At 42.1% G+C, this 23,597-nt stretch overlaps 1 protein-coding gene across 1 annotated transcript in view; it reads left to right on the forward strand.

Annotated features, from left to right (window-relative positions):
• The window catches only part of PPIP5K2 (diphosphoinositol pentakisphosphate kinase 2), a 3,486,936-nt gene that overhangs the window by 1,971,029 nt on the left and 1,492,310 nt on the right, over positions 1-23,597 (forward strand). The window contains 2 exon segments of the mRNA XM_044063880.1: positions 15,797-16,020; positions 18,178-18,305. Of these exon segments, the coding sequence (XP_043919815.1) occupies positions 15,797-16,020; positions 18,178-18,305 (352 nt within the window).

Consider the following 23,597-nt stretch of genomic DNA (forward strand, 5'->3'; position numbering starts at 1 on the left):
AAAATATATCTGTGTATATATATATATATATATAGATATATATATATGCAACCACTACTAAATCCCGAAAACCCAAACTACCGACGCGCAAAATCCCGTGACCAAATACCCAAAACACTAAAATACTGAAACATCAAAACAGCGAAATTCAAACTACCGAAAACTACACACTACATACACCACACACCTTCCCCAAAATCACAGACACACAAACCTAAACTACAGACAAGTAGGGGGCAAGCCCTCCTACATTCACCATGTGGGGGGCTGCACCCCCTACACCCCCACTGAAATATTCTAACTCCCAGGTCGCACTTTATACACAAACACACTAAACACCACCGCACACTTATATTCTCGCACCCTCGCATCACAGTCACAGCACAGACTTACACACTAAACCCTTAACCAACACATTTAAACATTAGATACTTACCTGACCTTCCACCTTATAGCAACACCAGAAGCATGAATGTCAAACTCCCGATGATCGGGATTTTGAAATTCATACTTGTATTCTTTCGGTAATTAGGGGTTTCGGCTGTATAGTTTCGAAAGTTCAAAATTCGGTATGTCTATCTTTCTAGATTATATAGTGGTCCCATATATATATATATATATATATATATATATATATATATATATATATATATATATATATAAAATGTGTGTAGATATATATGCATTTTTTCAGTATAAGAATGCATTACTTTTATTTTTTCGTCGCACTGTTGGCTCACAGATGTGCACAGTTGTATTTGTTAATGTTTTTATTGGTGGCAGTATATATGGGAAAATTAGTGAATGGTATGGATTTGTTTGAAATTGGCTGTGAATATGAGAATGGATATAAGTATTATAAAGGTCCTCACAGAAGTTGTCTCTCACATGCAGATGTGTGAGGTACACCCTCCCACTTGTTCTTAAACAAGGGAGTAAAATTTGCTAGCTCATGCAGTATTTTTGTGTGTGTAGTGTGAACTTTTTTTTTTTTCAATAAGAAAAAGTAATATGAAATATTAAGACAGGGATGTAGTGCAGTTTTTGAGCGATCAAGAAAGGCTTATTCCTGAAACTAATTTGAAGGGTGAAATGATTGACAGTGCCAGGAGTGGATCACTGAGACAGACTGTGATTTCCAAGTGGGAGTCTTGTTTTGAAGTATGCAGTAGTATTTTGATAAAGTTACAGCCGCTGTGGTGCAGCGGTTGCATTGTTGCCTCACAGCAAGAGGTTCCCCATTCGATTCTCTCCTGGAGCGACTTCTGTGTGGAGTCTGCATGTCCTCCCCGCGGTCGAGTAGCGTTCAAAAGACATGCGTAGAATGGGCATGTCTTCGTTGAAGGTTGGGCGACGAACTGACTCTTCAGCAGCGTAAAAATCTATTGCCAATCCTTAGCAGACCGGAGTTCTTCTGTGGCGACCCCTAACCGGGAAAAGCCGAAAGAACTAAACTCTGTGTGTGTGAAAACCCTATGAGGGATATTATGCAGCATTCTTGACAATTGAGAGGGATGTACAGCCCATTCATCCTCATAACTTTGCTAGACACATGAAAACAGTAACTGTTTCTTCAGAAACAAAAAAAACACACCATTCATGCCATTTTTAAAAATGAACTGCAGCAAGCGTAGTGGCAGTACAACACGCAAATGCAACCTATTTTACTAATGTACAAACTTAATGGTAACTCTTTGAAAATGTAGTGCTGTGTAAACAGTAAAACACCCAGTGCAATACCAGTTGGACTACAGAACTGAATGTGAATACATTTACTTTGTTTTATCCTACCACAGTTGAAGTATAGGAAAAAGAAGAGCAAGTCTATGAAAAAAGCCTGCTTTGTTTCAATATTTACGGCTTTACTTTAGCACTGTTTAACTAACATGGTGTCATGCTTGGGGCAGAGTTTTACTGTTAAGTAAGTTTCAGAATGCCAAAGGATGCTCTGCCTTGACAGTCTCTGGTAGGAAATACTTAACTGTCATTTGTGCTTTCCATTGGTGGAATTTTCACTAAGGTAAGTAATACTGGTATTACACTGCATGCTAAATAAAACCAAAACACTTAGTGTGATAAATCACACTCCTGATGACTACATGAGTCTTTGCTTGCAAGACTTAAATTCAGACATATGTTCTTGAGAAAACAGGAAGTAAAGCTGAATGTCCTCAGCATAATTTTATCTGGTGCATTGGAGGCAAGTGTATTTTGAACAAAAGGGTGCTAAAATGATACCCTGAGAAATACCACACTTGAGCAGCCATCTGCACAGAAAACTAACTCCTGACTCAACCTTCTATGTGTGCACTACCATGTAAGAGATAAACCATCTGTAGACAGTTCCTGAAATTTGCAGTGGGATCTACATGTGTGTAGACGTTCCTTCGTTGAAGGTTGTGCGTTAGGCCCGGCAAGCCAGTACGTAAAAATCTACTGCCAATCATTAGCGGACCGGAGTTCCACTGTGGCGACCCCTAACCGGGAAAAGCCGAAAGACGCAAACAAACATCTACATATGTGTAGAAAGGGATACCATGATGTCCTTCAAGGATGCATCTGCAGTCCTTACAAATGGGTTGTCCTGTCGTCAGGCAGCCCTTCGGTCGGCCGGATTCCAAAGTCTGGGTCTGTCTTCGGCTGGTGTCGCACTTCACCCGACGTCATTGCGGCAGTTATTCGGGTATAAAGGCATCAGCCGACGCCATTTTCCTCAGTCTTTCTTGCCGCGTGGCGCCCGAAGCAGAAGCTGTTCGCAAGTGCCGGTCGGTCAGATCCAGAGATTACTACTACCGAATACTACTTCGAAGACTTCTATAAAGCTAAGTACCCCGTTGGGGACTCTTTCTTGCCTCAGCCGATGTCAGAGAAAGTTAATAATTGTTTATCTTGTGGGAAACAAATACCTCATAAAGATTTCCACTCCTATTGCATACATTGTTTAGGCCCAGACCACGACATAGCAGCTTGTCTAGCCTGTGCTTCTTTTAACCGGCGGACGCTTAGACGTCGTTCGGACTTTGCTGAACAGATTTTCGGCTCCGATTTTGCCTACATTATGCCGTCGGATCCTCCGACTACGCAAATAACTAAAAAACGCAAAGAAAAGGACCGACACTCGCGGTCCGCGGTTTCGGCTGAAACCGCGGTTAAGCAATCCACGAGTGTCTCTGTTTCAGCCGAAACCGAGCAAGCGGTTCTTTCTTCAGCCGATAACTTGCCTTCTACCGAGGCCTCTTCTATTCTGGTAGAAACTGCTTCTGAAATCCAGCCTTCTGTTGCGATTTCACAGGATTTATCAGACACCATTCCACTAGATATTTCTACTCCTGCACGTGGAGCTGCTAGGCCTCCTCCAGCTATGTCTATTAAGGCCTTTGCCAGGGCTAAAGCAGCCAAATCTTCCAAACCTGTGCCTGCCAAGCCCCCCTCTCACAGGCCCAGCACCAGCTCCCATATGCTTTCTTTGGCACAGGATCTCATCACTTTAATCCGTGGATCCCAGCCTCATCCAGACAGGGCCTCTCTCCTCCTCCAGAAAAGAGGCCTAGAGCAGAGCCCCTGAGCCAGTAGCCACAGATGATTCTTCTGATGATTCAGAACATTCAGATCCTCCTGAGGCTTCTTATTCTCCTTACGAAGACTCCGATGCTGAGGAGTCCATCCCTTCAGCCTCTCCTCCTGAGGAATTTTCCTTTGGGGAAACCTTGCATGCTATGAGGGAACAATTTCAGTGGCAGGGCCAAGATTTCTCAGACTCAAGAAAAAGGCTTAGGACCTTTCTACACTTACCACAGCATAGGCCTTTAGCTATTCCTCCAGTTCTATCTGTTGTTGATGATGCATTTAATGATGCCTGCACTTCTCCTGATACTTTACCTCCGGCTCCTGCTAAACCAGATAGGTACTACAGGGTCCCGGACACTCATCACCACTTATATAAGGCCCCTTTTGCAGATCCAGAAACTATCTCCCAGGGCCCTAAAGCTGTAGCAGCTACTTCTTCTAAAAACCCCCTCCCCTCTGAAAGGGAATCCAGGTCCTTAGAGAGATGGGGTAAAAAAGTTTACACCTCTGCTACTTTGTCAGCTAGAGCTTTGAATTGCCAATTTCATATGATTCAAAATCAAGAGTTTATGCTTGACCAGTTGACTAAAAAGCTGTCCTCTGAAGAATCTTTAGATAAAAAGTATGTTCAAGAAATGTTACATAACATACAGCAGGTCAGTAACCATTCTTTAAAATGTGGCTATGATGCACTGGAGGCTTCCTTTAGATCAGCCATGACTGGCACAGTTATCAGGAGGCATGCATGGTTGAAAGAACAGGCACTACCAGACCATGTCAAATCTAAGCTTTTGGATGCACCTATGGACAAGGTCAATTTATTTGGTGCCCTCGCACAACAGGTTCTGAAAAAGATGGAAGAGAAAGCAAAATCTGTGCAAACAGTAAAAGATTTCTTGCAAGTTCAACCTCCAAGGTTTAGCAGGAATTGGCCCTCCAAGAATTGGTCCTTTCCGGAGCCCTCTAAGGCACAAAGAGGCAGGAATAGGCTCTAGTGGCAGAAACCAATCCAGAGGTGCCTACAGGGTCGCCAGTGGCAGGGTAACAACCAACGAGGCACGGATACAGCCACCACCACTACAACAACTCAATCACAGTGACTTGGCGGTGGCACCGCCTACCAGGGAACAACTAGAAGCACCCTTAGGCGGAAAGCTAACCTTATTTTCAAGAAACTGGCACTGCATTACAAGAGAAAAATGGATTTTGCAAACTATAGACCAAGGTTACAGGTTCCATTTCCATACTCTTACTAGAAAGAGAGGAATGCCAAACCTACCACCTACTCAAAGGGCAGAAGCTCTAAAACAAATATCTCAATTATTAAGAATGAGAGCTGTGGAAAAGGTACCATCTATGGAGCAAGGGAAGGGATTTTACTCCAGGCTCTTCCGCGTACCAAGAAAAGAAAACAAATGGAGGCCTATTCTAGATCTGTCCGCTCTAAACACATTCCTCATTGTTCCAAAATTCAAAATGCTGACTCTACAGCAGCTTCTTCCCATGCTGGGCAAGGAGTCTTGGCTGGTAACTCTAGATCTCAAGGAGGCATACCTGCACGTCCCCATAAGACCAATTTGCAGAAGATACCTCAGATTTCTTGCAGGATCAGAGCATTATCAATTCTCAGCATTGCCCTTTGGCTTATCTACTGCGCCCAGTGTGTTCACGAAATGCCTGACATCAGTAATCGCTCATTGCAGACTTCAGGGAATTCAAATCTATCCCTACCTGGACGACTGCCTGATACAAGCGCACAACAAAAACAAATTAACAGAAGACTTACAAAGAGTCATCTACCTGCTACAAGCCCTGGGATACACAGTCAATACAAAAAAGTCAAGGCTGATTCCATCCCAAATAATAACCTTTCTGGGTGCAGAACTGGACACATCAAAACAAATGGCATTTCTAACTGCAGAAAAGAAAGAACAACTTCCTCTCTACTTCTTGGCATTAACAAAGCAGAGCCATCTAACTGCAAGAAAAGTGCTACAAGCTCTAGGCTTCATGGCGTCCTGCATAATTCTGGTCCCTCATGCCAGGCTTCATATGAGAAAGCTACAGTGGTACCTAAAGAATTTGTGGTCTCAGCACAAGCACAGCCTGGAAACCAAAATTCCAATGATCCCATGCCTGAAGCAAGAGTTCTTATGGTGGGCTCAGGCCTGTCAATCAAACACAGGACTGCCCTTCAGCAAAAGTCATCCAAGACAAACTATCACGACAGATGCCTCAGACCTCGGTTGGGGGGCACACATGATGGACAAGTGCATTCAAGGCCTATGGACTCAAGACCAACTGCATCTGCACATAAATCTAAAAGAAATGATGGCAGTAAAATTGGCAATCCAGGCATTCAGACCTCTTCTCCACTTATGTGGTACATCAACAAACAGGGAGGCACACACTCATACCGCCTATGCCGGCTGGCACTAGACCTATGGGATGTGGCTCTGAGTTGCAACCTTCAGTTACAGGCAATTTATGTACCAGGGAAGGAAAACATTCTAGCAGACATATTAAGCAGAACTACAACAGATGCCCACGAATGGATGCTGCATCCGGACATCTTCAAAGCCATCACAAGAAAATGGGGATTACCACAAATAGACTTGTTTGCATCCCCATGCAATCACCAGTTGAAGAAATTCTGCACAAGGACTTACCACCCACTTGCTTGGAAGGTGGACTCCCTATCCTTCAGTTGGAAAAGCCTGACAGCATACGCATTCCGACCACTTCCTTTGATGCACAAGGTGCTTCTCAAGATCAAAGAGGAACGTCCGAGGATCATTCTGATAGCCCCAGACTGGCCAAGACAACATTGGTACCCACTACTGAGGAGCATGTCCCGGGAACAAATAGGAAACTACCCCTGATCCCATTACTGCTGACACAGAACAACTACAACATTCTGCATCCAAGCCTAAAAACTCTGCAGCTAACTGCCTGGAAAATTACATGACAGAAATTAACCCAAATTTATCCCAAAGGGTTAAGGACATAATCCTGGAGGCTCGTAGACCTTCAACAAGAAAGAATTATGCAGCAAAATGGAAAAGATATCTCATCTGGAGTGCTGCTAAAGGGCAAGACGTGACACTGGTGAACATAGCCAACATCCTGGAGTACTTGGCTGAGCTCTACCACACAGGCCTGTCCTATTCCTCCATCAAGATACATGCATCAGCTATTTCACCACAATACAGCTTGGATCCTCCTGTCTTCTCGCATCCTCTGCTCAGACAGTTTCTGAGGGGAATTAAAAATGTAAAACCTCCCAGGAAACCTCCATTGCCAGCATGGGACTTGAACTTTGTGCTAGAAAAACTGACTCTACCTCCTTTCGAGCCAGCAGCTACAGCAGACTTGCAATACTTATCCTGGAAGACTGCCTTCCTGCTGGCAATAACTTCAGCAAGAAGGGTCTCTGAACTACAAGCATTAATGGCAGTACAACCCTTCCTGATCTTCCATCAAGATAGAGTGTCCATGAGAACAAATCCTACATTTATGCCTAAGGTGGTATCCAGAGTCTCTTTAAATCAGGCTATCCACCTTCCTACATTCTTCCCCAATCCACAGAACAGGGGGGAAAGCTCTTACATACCTTGGATGTACACAGGCAATTACGCTACTACCTGGACAGGACAAAAAAACAATAGAAAAACTGACCAGCTTCTGGTAGCTTATGCAACAGGAAAAGAAGGAAAACCAATTTCTAAACAGACAATCTCCAAATGGATAGGAAATTGCATTAGACTTTGTTACTCCTACCATGGAAAGAAAACTCCAGAGAACATCAGGCCTCACTCCACAAGGGCCACAGCCACTACCACAGCTTTCTTACGAGGAGTGGCTACCAAGGACATTATAGAGGCTGCTACTTGGACCTCCGTGCATACATTTGCCAAACATTATAACTTACCTCTATACTCTAGATCCCATGCTGGCTTTGCCACTGCTGTTTTGCAAGGGATCCTGACTACACCATAATATATTCTCATTTCCTCCTCCCCTAGTTTAGCTATGGTATTCTACCCATTTGTAAGGACTGCAGATGCATCCTTAAAGGACATAGTACAGTTTTGTACCTACCATAAATGTAGATGTCCGAGAGGAATGCATCTGCAGTCAGGATTACCCACCCTCCTTCCCTTCTGAAGTACTCCTAGGGTTCTTACCAATCTTCAGCTAGCTTGGGGAGGATCTATTATGGTGTATTTGTTTGTATATATGTGCATACATGTTTATTTTGTGTGTTTGCTCTCTACTATTTGGAAACTTTGACATTTATCCAAATTTAGCCTACCAAGAGGGCACCTGGCATCTGGGGCAAGAAACACTGAGGAAAATGGCGTCGGCTGATGCCTTTATACCCGAATAACTGCCGCAATGACGTCGGGTGAAGTGCGACACCAGCCGAAGCCAGACCCAGACTTTGGAATCCGGCCGACCGAAGGGCTGCCTGACGACAGGACAACCCATTTGTAAGGACTGCAGATGCATTCCTCTCGGACATCTACATTTATGGTAGGTACAAAACTGTACTTTCCACATTGTCAAATGCTGCTGTGAGAGATCAAGGAAAACCAAGATCAAATTTAAATGCTGTTCCATTGTCACCATTACGTCTTTAGTGACTGTTGTTAACAGCCGTCTCAGTACTGTGTTGGAATCAGCAGCCAGACTGAGAGGATTCCCTGCTTAATGACACAGAGGAATGGATTCCTGACATTGACGCAAATGACCCAAGATCATCTAGCGGCTTGGACACTTGAGGAGCCGGTTAAAAGAGGGGTAGGAAACATTTGCTTTGACAGCTCTTCCATTCCAGGAAGGAGGATTATCTGCCTGTAATAAGTGCACATTCCCAGTGATGGGATGGTGCTAGAATCAGTGGGGCAGATTGTTGTTAACTTTGGTATTTAAGGGGATGGGCTAGAACTAACTGACATGACGTGCCATGATGCATGATGCATGTCTTGTCACTAGCTTCACACAGTTAGGCATACCAAGAAAATCTCCTGATGTACAAAACCCATATATATGATGCTGCATGCTTTGCTGCTCCACTTCTCTTTTCCATTCCACCATTGGTGCATTCCCAACCTTCAAGAATAGTACCTAGGAAATTTAAGGTAAAATTGTGCAGCCAGGCAGCTGATAGTCTGCTTGGGTTCATACAACTGTAAGAAGAGAGGAGGCTGAGATGCTTGGGGGCATACAAGTGTAAGGGGGGTGGAGGTTGAGAGTATACAGGAAACCATAGGTTGTAGTGTCAAAAAAGGAATAAGGTTGATAGGAAACCACATTCTCACTGACCGTAACTGTAAAATGAAAGTTTGGAACTGGGCTGCAGTTTCCATGGTCTTGGGAGTGTAATGTTGGCTTTTTCCTATGGAGACGTAATTAAGGTCTCTTTTAATGAAAATTGAAAATCCATCCAGTCTGTAGAGAAAACCTACATTATCTGGAATATTTCTGGACCTAGGCCCTTCAAGCTAGGCATAACAGGCATCATAATACCAGGGTCCCAAGTGCATAAGGTACAGAGTTTTTATCTGGCCATGTTTGTGTAGTGAACACAGCATCAAAATCCTGTATTTAGTCATGGATAACACCATACGTATGCATTTTGCATTGCACAACAGTGTATGAGAAAGGAGCCTAATACTGTAGTTCTTTTTACTGGTCACAGATGCCACAGTATATTCCTAGGAAGCTTTCTGTGTCAGGCTACTTTCCTAAGACAGATGCCTCTTAGGGTGGTGAGTGATAACCTGTACCAAGTTTTGTCTGTATTGACCACTTAAACTGAAACCAGACACACACACACACACACACACACACACACACACACACACACACACACACACACACACACACAGTAGCATTTAGCAGTCTGCAGCTGTTTGCATCATAGTGATGTTCATCATGTTACACTGCTGCAGTCATTACACTTGGGGTTATCCTGCCGTCAGGCGGTCCCGCAGTCGGCCAGAGTTCCAAAGTCTTAGTCCGGCTTCAGTTGCTGTCGCTTCTTCCCTGACGTCAGTGCGCCAGGGGTATATAAGATGCATCCGACGCCATTTTCTTCAGTCTTTCTTGCTGCGTGGTGCCCGAAGCAGAAGCAGTTCGCAAGTGCCGGTCGACCGACTCCTGAGATTTTCGAAGTCGAATTTCAGATCCGAAGTCTTCAATAAAGCTAAGTACTCCATTGGGGAAACTTTTTTCTTGCCTCAGACCGATGTCAGGAAAAAAATAATAATTGTATTTCTTGTGGGAAGCAAATACCTCATAAGGACTTCCACTCTTACTGTATTTTATGCCTAGGCCCTGATCACGACGTCACTAGTTGTCAGTTTTGTGCTAGATTTAACAAACGCACTATAAAAAGATGTTTTGATTTTGCTTCGCACTACTTTGGCCGAAGGTTCAATTATACTATGCCGTTGGATCAACCGACTACCTCAGTACCGAAAAAAATGCAAAGACAAGGATAAAGACAGGCATCCGAGGTCCAAAACCGATGACAAAAACTCTTCTAGGCCAGTTGACAGTTCTCAGTGAGGCGCTTTTGCAGCCCCTGATACCCGCTACCTCAGAGCCACAGGCCGCTTCCGACTCCCACGTGGAGACAACTAGGCCACTGGAAACTCAAGGTATTGGGCCTACGGAAACTAATCCCTCAGATGAGTCCGGAGCCACTGAGCAGGCATCGGCTTCTGAGGGTGTTTTCAGACCTTCAGTACTTACCATTAAAACAACAGCCAAGACAAAGGTACCATTAAAGACAAAGAAACAAGTACAGCATTCTCCTGGACAGTCCTCCATGCCTAAGAAACAGATGCTTAAAATGGCCGAAGACCTCATTACTCTAATCAGGGGTTCCCATCCCCCTCCTGAGAAAAGGCCTAGGCAGGATACAGACTATGATTCCTCTGATCAGGTTTCCATTTCCTCTGATTTGTCTTCAGACCAGGGATAATCTCTACCCCCCCCCATGAGGACTCTGATGCTGAAAAATCTATCCCTTCAGCCTCTCCTCCTGAGGATTATTCTTTTGGGGAAACTTTACATACCATGAGGGAGCATTTCCATTGGGAAAGTCAGGATTTCTCAGAATCCAAGAAAAGGCTCAGGGATTTCCTTTTATTGCCTCAGCACAGGCCGCTGGCTATTGCGCCTGTGCTAGACATTGTGGATGATGTGTTCTCTGAATCCAGCTTATCTCCTGATTCTTTGCCCCCTGCTCCAGCCAAACCAGACAGGTATTATAGAGTCCCTGACTCTCACAAGTTTCTTTACAAAAACCCTTCTGCTGATCCAGAAACTATTTCCCAGGATCCAAAACGGGTTAAGGTTTCCACTGCAAAAAGTCCAGTACCCTCTGACAGAGATTCCAGAGCTTTGGATAGATGGGGGAAGAAAGTATACACTTCTGCAACTTTAGAAGTAAGAGCTTTAAATTGCCAGTTTCACATGCTTAAGTACCAGCAATATTTAATGGCTCAGTTAAAACAGAAAATGCTTGCAAGCTCAGAAGCTCCTGATTGTAAAGAAATGCAGGATTTATTGCATGCAGTTGAACAGGTGGGAAAACATACTCTGCAATGTGGTTTTGATTCTTTAGAGGCCTCTTGTAGAGCCGCAGTTACAGGTTCTGTGATTCACCGACATGCTTGGTTAAAAGAACAGAGTTTACCTGATCATGTTAAGGCAAAATTATTGGATGCTCCTTTACAGCATGATACCTTGTTTGGTGTTAAGGCAGAAGAGGTGTTAAAGGAAATGGAGGATAAAGCTAAATCTATGCAAACAGTCAAGGATTACTTACAGGTACAGCCACCTCGGTTTAGCAGAAATTGGCCAACAAAGAATTGGTCCTTTCCAGTGCCAGACAGGACACAGAGAGGCAGATAGATGCCCAAGAGGCAGATCTCAACCCCAAGGCTCAAACAGACAATGACAGTGGGGCACCTCAACCCCAAAAGGAGGTGAGGACAAGTCTCAACCTTACAGGAAACAGTCACAATGACTTTCCCCCTTTGTACGCCAAGCACGTCCCTTTTGGAAGCCCCATTAGGGGGAAAACTAGCACTTTTTTCTCAAAACTGGCAAACAATCATCCAAGACAAATGGGTTCTGAATATGGTGTCTCAAGGTTACAGGTTCCACTTTCATACTTTACCAAGGCTAAAAGGAATGCCAGACCTGCCACAAAAATCAATGGGCAGAGGCACAAAAAAAACTTCAGTCCTCATGGGCGTGAGAGCTATTCAAAAAGTACCACAACAGGAACAAGGACAAGGATTTTACTCAGGACTCTTCCTGGTCCCCAGAAAGGACAAGGCCTGGAGGCCCATACTAGACCTTTCAGTTCTGAATACTTACCTGGATATTCCAAAATTCAAAATGTTGACATTACAGCAGCTTCTACCCATGCTGGGCAAGAAGGCTTGGCTTGTTACTCTGGACCTCAAAGAGGCATACCTGCATGTCCCTATCAGACAAAACTGCAGAAGATACCTCAGATTGAAAGCTGGTACAATGCACTACCAATTCTCTGCACTGCCCTTCGGCTTATCTACTGCGCCCAGGGTCTTCACAAAGTGCCTGGCACCAGTAATTGCATTTTGCAGACAAAAAGGAATTCAAATATATCCATACCTGGACGACTGCCTCATTCAAGCAGAGACAAAGGACATTCTTCTACAGCATCTGGCATTTGTAAAAAGGTTGCTAATTTCTCTAGGGTACACAGTAAACGAAAAGAAGTCAAAACTAGTGCCCTCGGAACAGATTATATTCCTGGGTGCCAGCTTAAATACAATGGCCCAGATGGCTTAGCTCACGCCAGACAAACAAGTGCAACTAACTCAATATTTTCAATTACTGGCAAAAAAGTCCCATCTCCCTGCAAGAAAAATTCTGCAGGCCCTGGGATTCATGGCATCCTGCATTCTACTAATACCATATGCCAGACTGCATATGAGGAAATTACAGTGGTACCTAAAAAGTGTTTGGAGTCAGCACTCTCACAGTTTAGAAGCAGTAATACCACTGATTCCCTGCCTACAACAGGAGTTTTGATGGTGGGCACAGGGATGTCACCTAAGGGGTCAGCCTTTTACCCAACCCACAGCCAGGCAAACTCTAACAACAGTTGCTTTGGATTACGCCTGGGGAGCACACATGGCAGGAAAATGCATTCAGGGCAAGTGGACCACAGACCAAATGCATCTTCACATCAATCAAAAAGAGATGTTGGCTGTTCAAAATGCCCTAACAACTTTCATGGACCTTCTGCATCCAGGACAATTATTACTAAAGACAGACAACACCACAGTAATGTGGTACATAAACAAGCAAGGGGGCACTCATTCTTATCCCCTATGCAGGCAAGCCATGACCTTGTGGAACACAGCTCTAACGTATCAAGTTCACCTGCAAGCACAATTCCTGCCAGGAAAGAAAAATACTCTGGTAGACGATCTAAGCAGAAATATCATGGACCTTCACAAATGGAAATTGAATCCACAAATCTTCAGCATGGTAACACAAAAATGGGGATGCCCAGACATAGATCTTTTTGCCTCCCCACTGAATTGTCAACTACAAAAATTCAGCACAAGGACTTATCACAAACAAGCATGGAAAGTGGATGCTCTTTTGTTCAGCTGGAAAAACTTAAACGTTTATGCCTTCCCGCCACTGCCTATTCTTTCAAAGGTACTCGTAAAAACCAGACAAGAAAAACCACAGATGATCCTGATTGCTCCAGACTGGCCACACCAGCACTGGTACCCTATCTTAAGGAACTTGGCTCAAGGACCATGGATTTTGCCTCAAATTCCACACCTTCTGACTCAACAAAACAATCAGATCCTGCACGGTCAGCTCAAAACCCTAAACCTGGCTGCATGGCAGATACATTAGCCAAACAGGCAACACCTCTCTCTAAAGCTGTTATGGATGTCATTTTGGAGGCCAGGAGGCCTAGCACCAGGAAAGCTTACTCAAAAAATGGAAGAGATTCTGCGCCTGGAACCAGTTTCAAAACCTTGACCCTCTTGTTCCAAACATTCCTCAGATTTTACAATACTTAACTGAGATGCTGGACAGAGGCCTATCCTTCTCATCAATTAAGATCCACGCCTCTGCCATTTCAGCACATTACAACACGGATCTTCCTTTATTCTCTCATCCCTTGCTAAAGCAGTACCTCAGACGGGCTAAAAACATAAGACCGCCCGGAGAGCACCAACACTGGCCTGGGACCTCAATTTCGTTTGGGAAAAACTGACCCTACCACCTTTTGAGCCAGCCAATACAGCCGATCTGAAATTTTTATCATGGAAAACAGCTCTGCTCCTGGCAGTAACTTCAGCACGAAGAGTCTCAGAGCTACAGGCATTAATGGCAGTGGAACCTTTTATAATTTTTCATCAGGGCAGGGTTTCTTTAAGGACAAACCCTACCTTTATGCCAAAGGTGATATCTAGTGTAGCTCTTAACCAAACCATCCGTTTGCCAACTTTTTATCCAAACCCCCAGAATAAAGGGGAGAAACTTCTGCATTCTTTGGACATACACAAACAGCTATTCTTCTACTTGGACAAAACAAAAGCTTTCAGGAAAACTGAGCAACTGTTTGTAGCATATGCTGCAGGATCACAGGGCAAGGCTATCTCAAAGCAGACTATATCCAAATGGATAGGACACTGCATTCGTTACTGCTACACACAACATGGAAAATCAGTCCCAAATACCATTAGGCCACATTCCACCAGGGCAACAGCCACTTCAACAGCGTTTCTCAGAGGAGTACCTACCAAGGAAATTTTGGAGGCTGCAACTTGGAGTTCAGTGCACACCTTTACCAAGCATTACCACCTGCCTCTTTACTCTAAATCCAGAGCAGGATTTGCCACTGCAGTTGTGCAGGGCATTATAGCCAATCCTAACTCTTTAATAGACCGGCCACCCAACCTTAGCTTTGGGATTCTACCCAAGTGTAATGACTGCAGCAGTGTAACACGATGAACATAGTACAGTTTTGTACCTACCATAAATGTAGATGTTCGAGTGTTCACACTGCTGCAGTCCAGGTTACCCTCCCTCCATCCCCTCTGAACTAGCTGGACTTATCTATACCTTTCTATCCTATACAACCTTTGTGGTGTATTTGCTTGTAACTGAAGGTATTGTTTTTATTTTGTATGTATATATTTTTTATTAGCAATATGTATTGCCTACCTGTTGGGGGCACCTGACATCTGGGGCAAGAAAAACTGAAGAAAATGGTGTCGGATGCATCTTTTATACCCCCTGGCGCACTGGCGTCAGGGAAGAAGCAACAGCAACCGACACCAGACCAAGACTTTGGAACTCTGGCCGACTACGGGGACCGCCTGACGGCAGGATAACCCAAGTGTAATGAGTTCAGCAGTGTGAACACTCGAACATCTACATTTATGGTAGGTACAAAACTGTACTTTATACTGGGTAAACTGACTCAAAAGGAGGAACTATTTTTTGTCTTGGTATCATTTGGTAGATGTGTCTGAAATCCTACACTGTGGCAGTTTGTCACAGTGTATCAGTAACTAAAGTTTAGAAACTATGCCTAAAAAGATGAATAGTAAAGTGTGCTTAAACGTCAGTTAAATTCAGTTTGTGATGTTTTTTTTACTTGCTACCCTTTGTCTGACAGTATCTGTATCCAACATTGTGACAGTTTGCCACAGTGCATTATTAACTAAAGTTTAGGAACTATGGCTAAAAGAAGATGAAAAGTAGTGTGTGCTTAGACATCAGTTAAATTCAGTTTAAGTTAATTTACCCATCTACCTTAAGGATTACAAAATAAATTAATAATTGAAGTAGACTAGTATATATAATGCTATTCCAGCAGCAAATCACTAAGGTTTTAATTTGGTGAATAGTCCGATTTAGAGCTTCAGGTCGATAATATTACTAAATGATAAAAAGCAGTACAGAGTGTGGAACATGCTGATAACACACTTAAATTGGGAATAAGACAAGCTCCTTTTTATCCACTTCTGGTGTCAGAGATGAATCACTGTTAAATATCCTTTAGAGCTGTTATTTTCTAATCTCATGCTGCAGTATTAACTGCGGCCAACAGAGAACATCATAAATTATACTGTAAAATGTGTTTAAAACTTCATTACTGCAACCTCTTCATTCTGTCTTACAGACATACAGCTATATCATAGTGAAACACTTGACCTTATGCTACGAAGATGGGCCAAACTTGAAAAAGATTTCAAAATGAAGAATGGAAGATATGATATCAGCAAAATTCCAGACATATATGATTGTATAAAATATGACGTTCAGCATAATAGCTCTTTAAAGCTGGAAAATATGATGGATCTATACAGTCTTTCAAAAGCACTGGCTGATGTAGTTATTCCTCAGGTAATTTACTTATATTTTGTAGAGCATCAAAAAGAAAGAGACTGCATGGTGGTTGCTTTAGTGTAAGGGCTGCAGCATAGGTAGTGGTGGCCACTTGTTTAAATTTTATAAATAAATAAAATAACTACATATACCATTGTTGTTCATGACAACAAATGTATGTAGATCCTCATGTAATAATTTAAGATCCCTGTGCAGCCAGGAAGGTAAAGAAAGCAAGTATGTTTCAGTTTTTTTTTTATCTGGCAGTGGACAGTGGGCAGTTGCAGGAATCATCCATTTGTTGCACCATGCTGATCTGAAGAAAGAACTAATTATTGCCTTAAAACATGTCACACATCTCTTGGGAAAAGGGTATATTCAAGTTAAAGGAAAGGCAAGAGAGACCCCAGATCAAGTATTTTAAATAAATTGTAGATAGAATGGACATGGCCTTGAAGCCATATTTTAATGAAGACTATAAATAAGCGGATATCCTAATGTACAGCATTAAAGAACTCTTACCTGTTATCCGTATAAAACAGTGTGGGAAAATTAAAAGCTTGAGAAGGGGAAACTGTGGCTTCATTTTAAGCAGGATTATTTGATTTCTGTAAATTAAACAACAAAGCATCTAGCAAACGCTTTGTTTAAAACATCATGAACTCTAGCCCCTAAACTTAAAAAAAATAAAATAAAAACTTTTTCATAACACTACCACTACTCAAAATATGTCAGAATTTAGCGGTAGGGTTTTGGTTAACGTATTGCACACAAAAATTGGTTGTGATGATCTTTGTTTTGGTGTTTTTCTCATTCGATATGGTGGTTGGTTGAATGCTTGCAATGATCAATTGTGTTTCAGTGTTTTAGCATTTGTGTCTGTGTGTGTTCGTATATATATATATATATATATATATATATATATATATATGTATATATATATATGTGTGTGTGTGTGTGTATATGCATATAAACACACATTGATTCTTGCTGATTTTTTTTTACCACTGCTACTGTGCAGTAGAACTTTTTTGTGTGTGTGTTATGGATGCATGTGTTTGTCTGTGTGTGTATGGGTGGGAGGTTGTTCTTTTGCAGGGGTGTTAGAGTCATCATGCTGGACCAGGAGAAGATGAAATTTATGATTATAAACTTTAGTTTTAGCTCACGTGACACTATTCAGAGCAAATATCTTAATCTTATTATCTCTGTAGTTTGTTAGACCTCTTGGACTATACACAGAAGGTTTACCGTAAAATTCTGAAATGCAGTTGTCAGGACAGGTTGCTGATTTAGTATAAATGTTTGGATTTATAAACCTGTCAACATTCTTGCTGTTTACGGCATTTTCTTTGCATTTCTTTGTATCTGCAAGCAAAAATAGGTGCATCATTGTTTACTAATGTTTGCATTCAGTATTTCCTTCAGTAACCCAGTAAATGCATTCAGAAAATTATTTTTCAGAGTGGAATGGCAGGTGACTTGCGTTTCCCACTGCCATGGGGCTGACAGATCAGCTGAAGTAGTTGGTGGAATGGAGGTAGGATGTAAATGGACTTTTTGTTAAATTTTGTTGCTTCCCCATACCCTTGTAACCATCAAGCCCCTTTCCTTGTAGATGCATCCTCTACTGCTCAACCAGCTATGAGCTTGATGCTGTGAAACTGAGTCTGGGGAGTTTGTGTGTGTTATGAGGATTATATATGTTTCTTTTTCACTCTTTCTGTAATGGCTGGTAGGCCCAGTGCATTGTGTGCTGCTCGTAGGCTTATGGAAGTGCATGTTTTGATACATCTGCGTGTCCTGGCCTCATTGCATGAACACAGCACTACAACATTAAGTCTTCCCTTAAGTAAAACCACTGTGGCAGGTTTCCATTTAGTCATCTTAGCTTTTGGGTAATCTTGTTTAACCAAGCTCAGCTGGGGAGCTGTTAGGGCAACATTTTCTTTACTACAGAGCTGGTTTCTTTAAATAGATTTCTTAATCGTTTGAATGAGAAACGGGCATCTGAGAAAAACTGTTTTATACTCACACTGTTATCTTCTCTAAAGTGTGTAACTTGCTAAAAAGTGTAATGTTATCAGTAAAGATGAAGATAATGAGGAAATGCAATTTCTGTGAAATAACATTTTAATAATCACATTTTTTAAATATTCAATGCTCCTTTTACAGGAATATGGTATAAATAAACCTGAAAAACTGGATATCGCAAAAGGCTATTGCACACCTTTGATCAGGAAGATCCGTTCTGACTTGCAGAGAACACAGGATGATGATACTGTAAATAAACTTCATCCTATGTAAGCAGTTATGCACTTTTTAATGTGTTGCTTCAGTAGCCAGATATGGTTATTTGCTCTTGACGTCCTTCAAACTGATTGAAACTGTGCTGCATAAATGTGTTTGTGCTACATTGTTTTTATTTTTTTCTTTTCTAGTGAAATTCATTATGGTGGGGTTTAGAGCTTGGTTAGATGTCCACTACACTACTCTTAGTCACATTAACTGATTCACTATGCATGCATGTTTAGTTTTCTCGGTTGAAATAATCTGACATGGTTGCAGTTAAGATGGTCTGCATTCAGAAAATATGTCTTGTATAATTTAACTTTGAAGGCCTTTTAGATTGGGTAATTTGAAATTAACACTTTTGATAACCCCAGTTTGGCACATTGCTGAAATCCCTGCTGCTGGCACATTCACGGGGTGCATGTGCTTTACACTGACACTTGATGGGCTTAGGAGGGTATGTACAGCTCTTTTGCTCTTCAGTACTTTTTTGCCAGTGGCACAGTTCAGATCTTTATCCCTGTGTTCACCATAGGAAAGGTCTATATGTTTAGTATCAAAACATTTTTCAAAGTGTTCTTGAAGCTGACAAGTCACATGCTAGGACCTTCATCAGCACTGTTTACTGTCTGGGGAAAGTAACATGATGTGGTACGTCCTAATGCCAGTGCTCCAATCTGAACAACAGGGGATGAGGAGAAGCTTAAGGCCTGCATCACAACTAGGAGCAGACATAAGATGTCTTTGCTTGATCTTGGGATCATAGATTTTATTGTAAAGCTTATGACCTATTGGTTACATGATTGCTGTAACCCTTGTTGATATTTTAGCCTTCCCATATATGCAGCAAGATTTTTTTTAAGTAAGTTGATGAGTGACTTCTGATTGTAAAGAGAGGTTTATTCCAAAAGTTTGAGACATTGTGTAATGAATCTTGTCGTTTTTTTTTTTTTATAATTGATATTTATTTGTAGTAATAGATTCTCTGAACTGGTTTTAAATTTTTCAGTCATGCATTCCAGGCATATACTTTCAAGTAGACCTTATCTGTCATATGATATTGGCCATCTCATTTTAAAATTTGTGGCCAGTGGGGTCATAAATCTTTTGTACATTTCTTTCACCCTGTTTCACTCACAGCTGGGAGAACAGCTGAGGCTAGAATCTCAGGCCTGACTTCAATTGGTGTCAGAAAGAGTGAGTGGAAGGAAACATCCCTGCAGATAACTAATTGTTAGCCTTCACAGAAAGTAGTGCTTCTTAAGAACTGCCTATAGCTTGAGATGAAAAAGCTTAATGGCATCAGTGGGAAAAAGTTACTGATGGTCTTTCAGGCTAATGGGAAAGTAAGCAGTAATTCTAAGTATTGCCACTGTAACTGAATGGGCAGAGCTGTCTGAAGCAGAGATAATGGGCAAGAAAGTTATCTGGGAACACACACTATATTTTGAGAATAGGAAAGTTTTTCAAAAAAAAAACCACATTCAGTCAGCACTGCCACCTCCCCCCCCCCACCCCCACCCCATCAGAACTTTTTGTGATGGTACACATTTAAAAATATTCTGCAAAACTGTGGATTGAAGTATATTCATTTTCTTCCAGCTTTTTTTTTTATATACCATAAATGGTCTTAATACATTTTAGGGATTCAACTGTTAGAGTGTACTGTGATCTCCCTATGTGACAGGTCAGGTAAGCTTTGTCAGTTAAGTTTCATTTTTGGCATGTTAGCATTCTTTTTCCCCTTTACTGCTAGGAATAGCAATTTTGGAAGGTGTATTCTTTCATCAAACAAACATGAAAAGTTTTTCTTTTGCTTTGAAAGAGCTAAGTTTGTCAGTGTAGTATGTATATTTTTAAGGCTTTATTGTCATTGTGCAGAGCTTCTGCTTGGTCAGTTTCTCTGCCTGTATAAAGTCACTGACTGCTGAGTGATTTGCTTCTACCCAATGCCATTCTAGCACAGATAAGTACTACAGATAATATTTTACACTTTTTTCAGTGTGCTACTTAAGTTTTTTTAATTGGAAAATTTGCTGCTTTCCCACAAGTTAGATGATGATGTTGTTTGTGAAACATACTAAAGAACAGTTACTGGAAACCACTTCTGTTGGGGTATAAATATTTTACTACCAACAGACATTCTAACAAAAAATCAGGTGAGGTGTTATAATAGGGATTAAAGACAGTTGTGAGAACTGTGATTATTACATGTTCAATGATAACACCAATACTATATATTGTCTAACTATGACAATAGAGACAACCCTGAAACATGTAACAATTGTTAGTGTATATTTATTTATTTATTTCCAGTTTGATGACCGGGGATGTCCACTGGGCCCGAAAGCCCGTTTTCAGTGGAGGCCCGGGGAGAAAAGCTCCATGTTACAAACAAATTGCATACTTAAACAATTTACAAACAAGCAAAAAATAAAATTTTATACAATTGTATTGTTAGCACAGAAAAAAGCAAAAATGAAATGCACATACATTTGAAATGCAAAATAAGTAAATCAGAAGAGAAGTGTTGGAAAGAGGTGGTGCAAAGAAATAAAGGAAAAGAAATGCCAGGAGGAGGAAAAAAGAACAATTAGACTAAGATTCATTTTAGGTTTGTGGTCAAAGATACGGTTGCATGAAGAGGCATTATAGGCAGTAGGGAAGTGAAGATATAAAGAGTATTTACATAGAGTTTATACAGGGAAAAAATTGTTGAAGAAGCTGAGGATGGGGAGCTGAAGAAAGAGTTGGATAAAAAGGGGCAGGAGGGAGAATCATGAATAGGGGACGTTAGTGGATTTAGGTAGGAAGTATACAATTACATTTCCAGTTTTGGGAGAGGTGGGAATGGAGTAGAGATTTGAATTGTTCAGGGTTTGTAGTGATTCTTAGCAGGGGAGGAAGCAAGTTCAATTTTTTTGCTGTAGTATAAGAAAGTAGAAGGTGGCCAGGGAGTCGTTTAGGTTTGTGTACTGAAAGAAGATTTTGGTGGGCTGATCTTAGGGGCCTGAGAGAATTGTAGAAAGGCAAGATATTAGTTAGTGCAGGGCAAGCAGTGGGTTTAAAGATTAGGTTGTGGGCAGTAGTAAGTTGAAGGTAGTCAAGATGATTAGGGAGTTATAGCCATTGAAGACTATGGAGGGAGATGCAGTGGTGTGTAGAATGAGTAGAATTAGTAGCAAATTTGGTGATTTTGTTGTAGCAACTTTATTGTTTTGAGGAGATAGAAGCTGTGAGATTGGTTAGAAGAGGAGCACCATACAATAGAGAAGGTAGAGGGAAGGTGGAGGCGAGGGTTTGTCTTGTAGTTAATGATAGAAAGTGAGCGTTTCTATAAAGCATACCGAGCTTCTGATGTTTGTTTTTTTTTTTATGTTTAGTTGAATATGAGTATTAAATTTGAGGTGTTCATCAATGGTAACATAGGTTCATAGGTTCATACTAGGCTATCTGCCCTAGGGCATTTATAAGCCTAGCCAGAGTGTGTGTGGCTTTCACCACCCCTTAGGATGAGAATACTATACCCATTAGTTTGCTGTGCCTTTGTCCAGCAGTGATACAGAGATGATTCCCGGGGTAAACCTACTATCTCCCATCCACTCGTCAAGATTTCTCTTGAACAGAGTCAGTGAGGGGCTCTGCCTCACATGGACTGGGATTCTGTTCCATAGTGTAGGGAGTCTCTGGGTGATGAATCTGTCCCTCCAGCACGTCCTATTTATGTCCGTGTTGAGGTTTAAGTCTCTTGCTCTCGTGGCTCTGGTGGATTTGGATTTTTTGAGGTGGAGCATGTCCATTAATTCCGGGTTGGACATGGCCTTGTATGTCAGGCACAGATCACCTCTGAGCAGACGGTATGCGACTGAATAGAGCTGGAGTTTCTTCAGTCGGGCATCGTATGACATATGTTTGAGCCCCTTTATCCTTTTGGTGAGGAACGTTTGGGGTCTTTCCAACTGCTGCAGGTGTCGGGTAAGGTACATTCCGAATGAGGCGTTGTACTCAATCATTGGTCTGATAAGTGAAGAGTACAGGGGTACAATGACCTCTCCTGATCTGGATGTGAATCCCTTCATGATCAGGTGGGCAATGTAGAAGGTCTTCCTAACCACTTTGGCAATGTGAGTGTCAAAAGAGAGGTTACTGTCAACTTGGGTCCCCAGGTCCCTGATAACTTCTTCCGTGTTTAATGGATTACCACCTATGTGGTAATTAGTGTTACCTTGTTTTTCCCAAAGGGTATGACTATACATTTTTTGGCATTTAGCTTAAGGCCATGGCTCTGGCACCAGTTATCCATTTCTATGAGACCTTTCTGGAGGATGTCTGTGTCTGATGGAGTGTCAATTATGGTGCCCAGTTTGCAGTCATCTGCAAATTTTGTCAGCCACAATCCCCCTATGTTTGCCTGCACTTCAGAAAAATAAATGCCGAACAAGAGGAAGCCCAGGACTGAGCCCTGTGGGACACCGCTCGTGACCGGCTTAGAGTCTGACATGGCACCAGCAACTCTAACCCTGTGTGTTCTGTCCTTGAGCCAGTTTGCAACCCATCTTGTGACATATGGGTTTACATCTAAGCTGGTGAGCTTTTCTATGATGCCCGAGTGGGGTATTGTGTCGAATGCTTTTGCTAGGTCAAGGTAGGCTGTGTGAACTGCCTTACCCTCATCAATGGCCTTAGTGACTGTTTCGAAAAAGTCGACCAAGTTCAAGAGGCAGGATCTGCCCTTGACAAAGCCAAATTGGGTAGGATCCAGTGTCTGTAGGTCCCCAATGTCTTTATTTATGAGTTCCATTATGATCCTCTCCATAGCTTTGCAGACAAGGCTCGTCAAGCTTATGGGGCGGTAATTTCCAGGGTCCGTAGAAGCATTTCCAGTTGCCGTACGCCATTCTTTGGGTACGTATCCTGTAGTAAGGCTAAGATTAAACAGCAGCCTTATGTGTGGGTTTAGTTCCTCATTGAGTTCGTGTAGCACACAGCCAGGGACACCGTCTGGTCCCATTGATGCTGTGTTTTTTGCTTTAGAGAGAGCAGCTCTCACCTGGGCATCTGAGATGTTTGGGAGGCTAGACTCTGGTGGGATAGATATTTCTCCTTTTGGGGGGGGGAGGGGAGAAATTTGCACTGAACCTGTCTGCCAGTATGTTGGCAATGTCTGTGGGTTCAGCGATTTTTTTATCATTTTGGACTAATTCTGAGCATATCTGGGAGTTTCCACCCAGGTTTCTAACATAGCTAAAGAAGACTTTATGATTGTCTTTTGTGTCATTAGCGATTTTTCTCTCAAAGTTGGC

Source organism: Protopterus annectens, chromosome 2.part2 (assembly GCF_019279795.1).
Source record: "Protopterus annectens isolate FY-2018-M chromosome 2.part2, PAN1.0, whole genome shotgun sequence".
Taxonomy (NCBI): Eukaryota; Metazoa; Chordata; order Ceratodontiformes; family Protopteridae; genus Protopterus; species Protopterus annectens.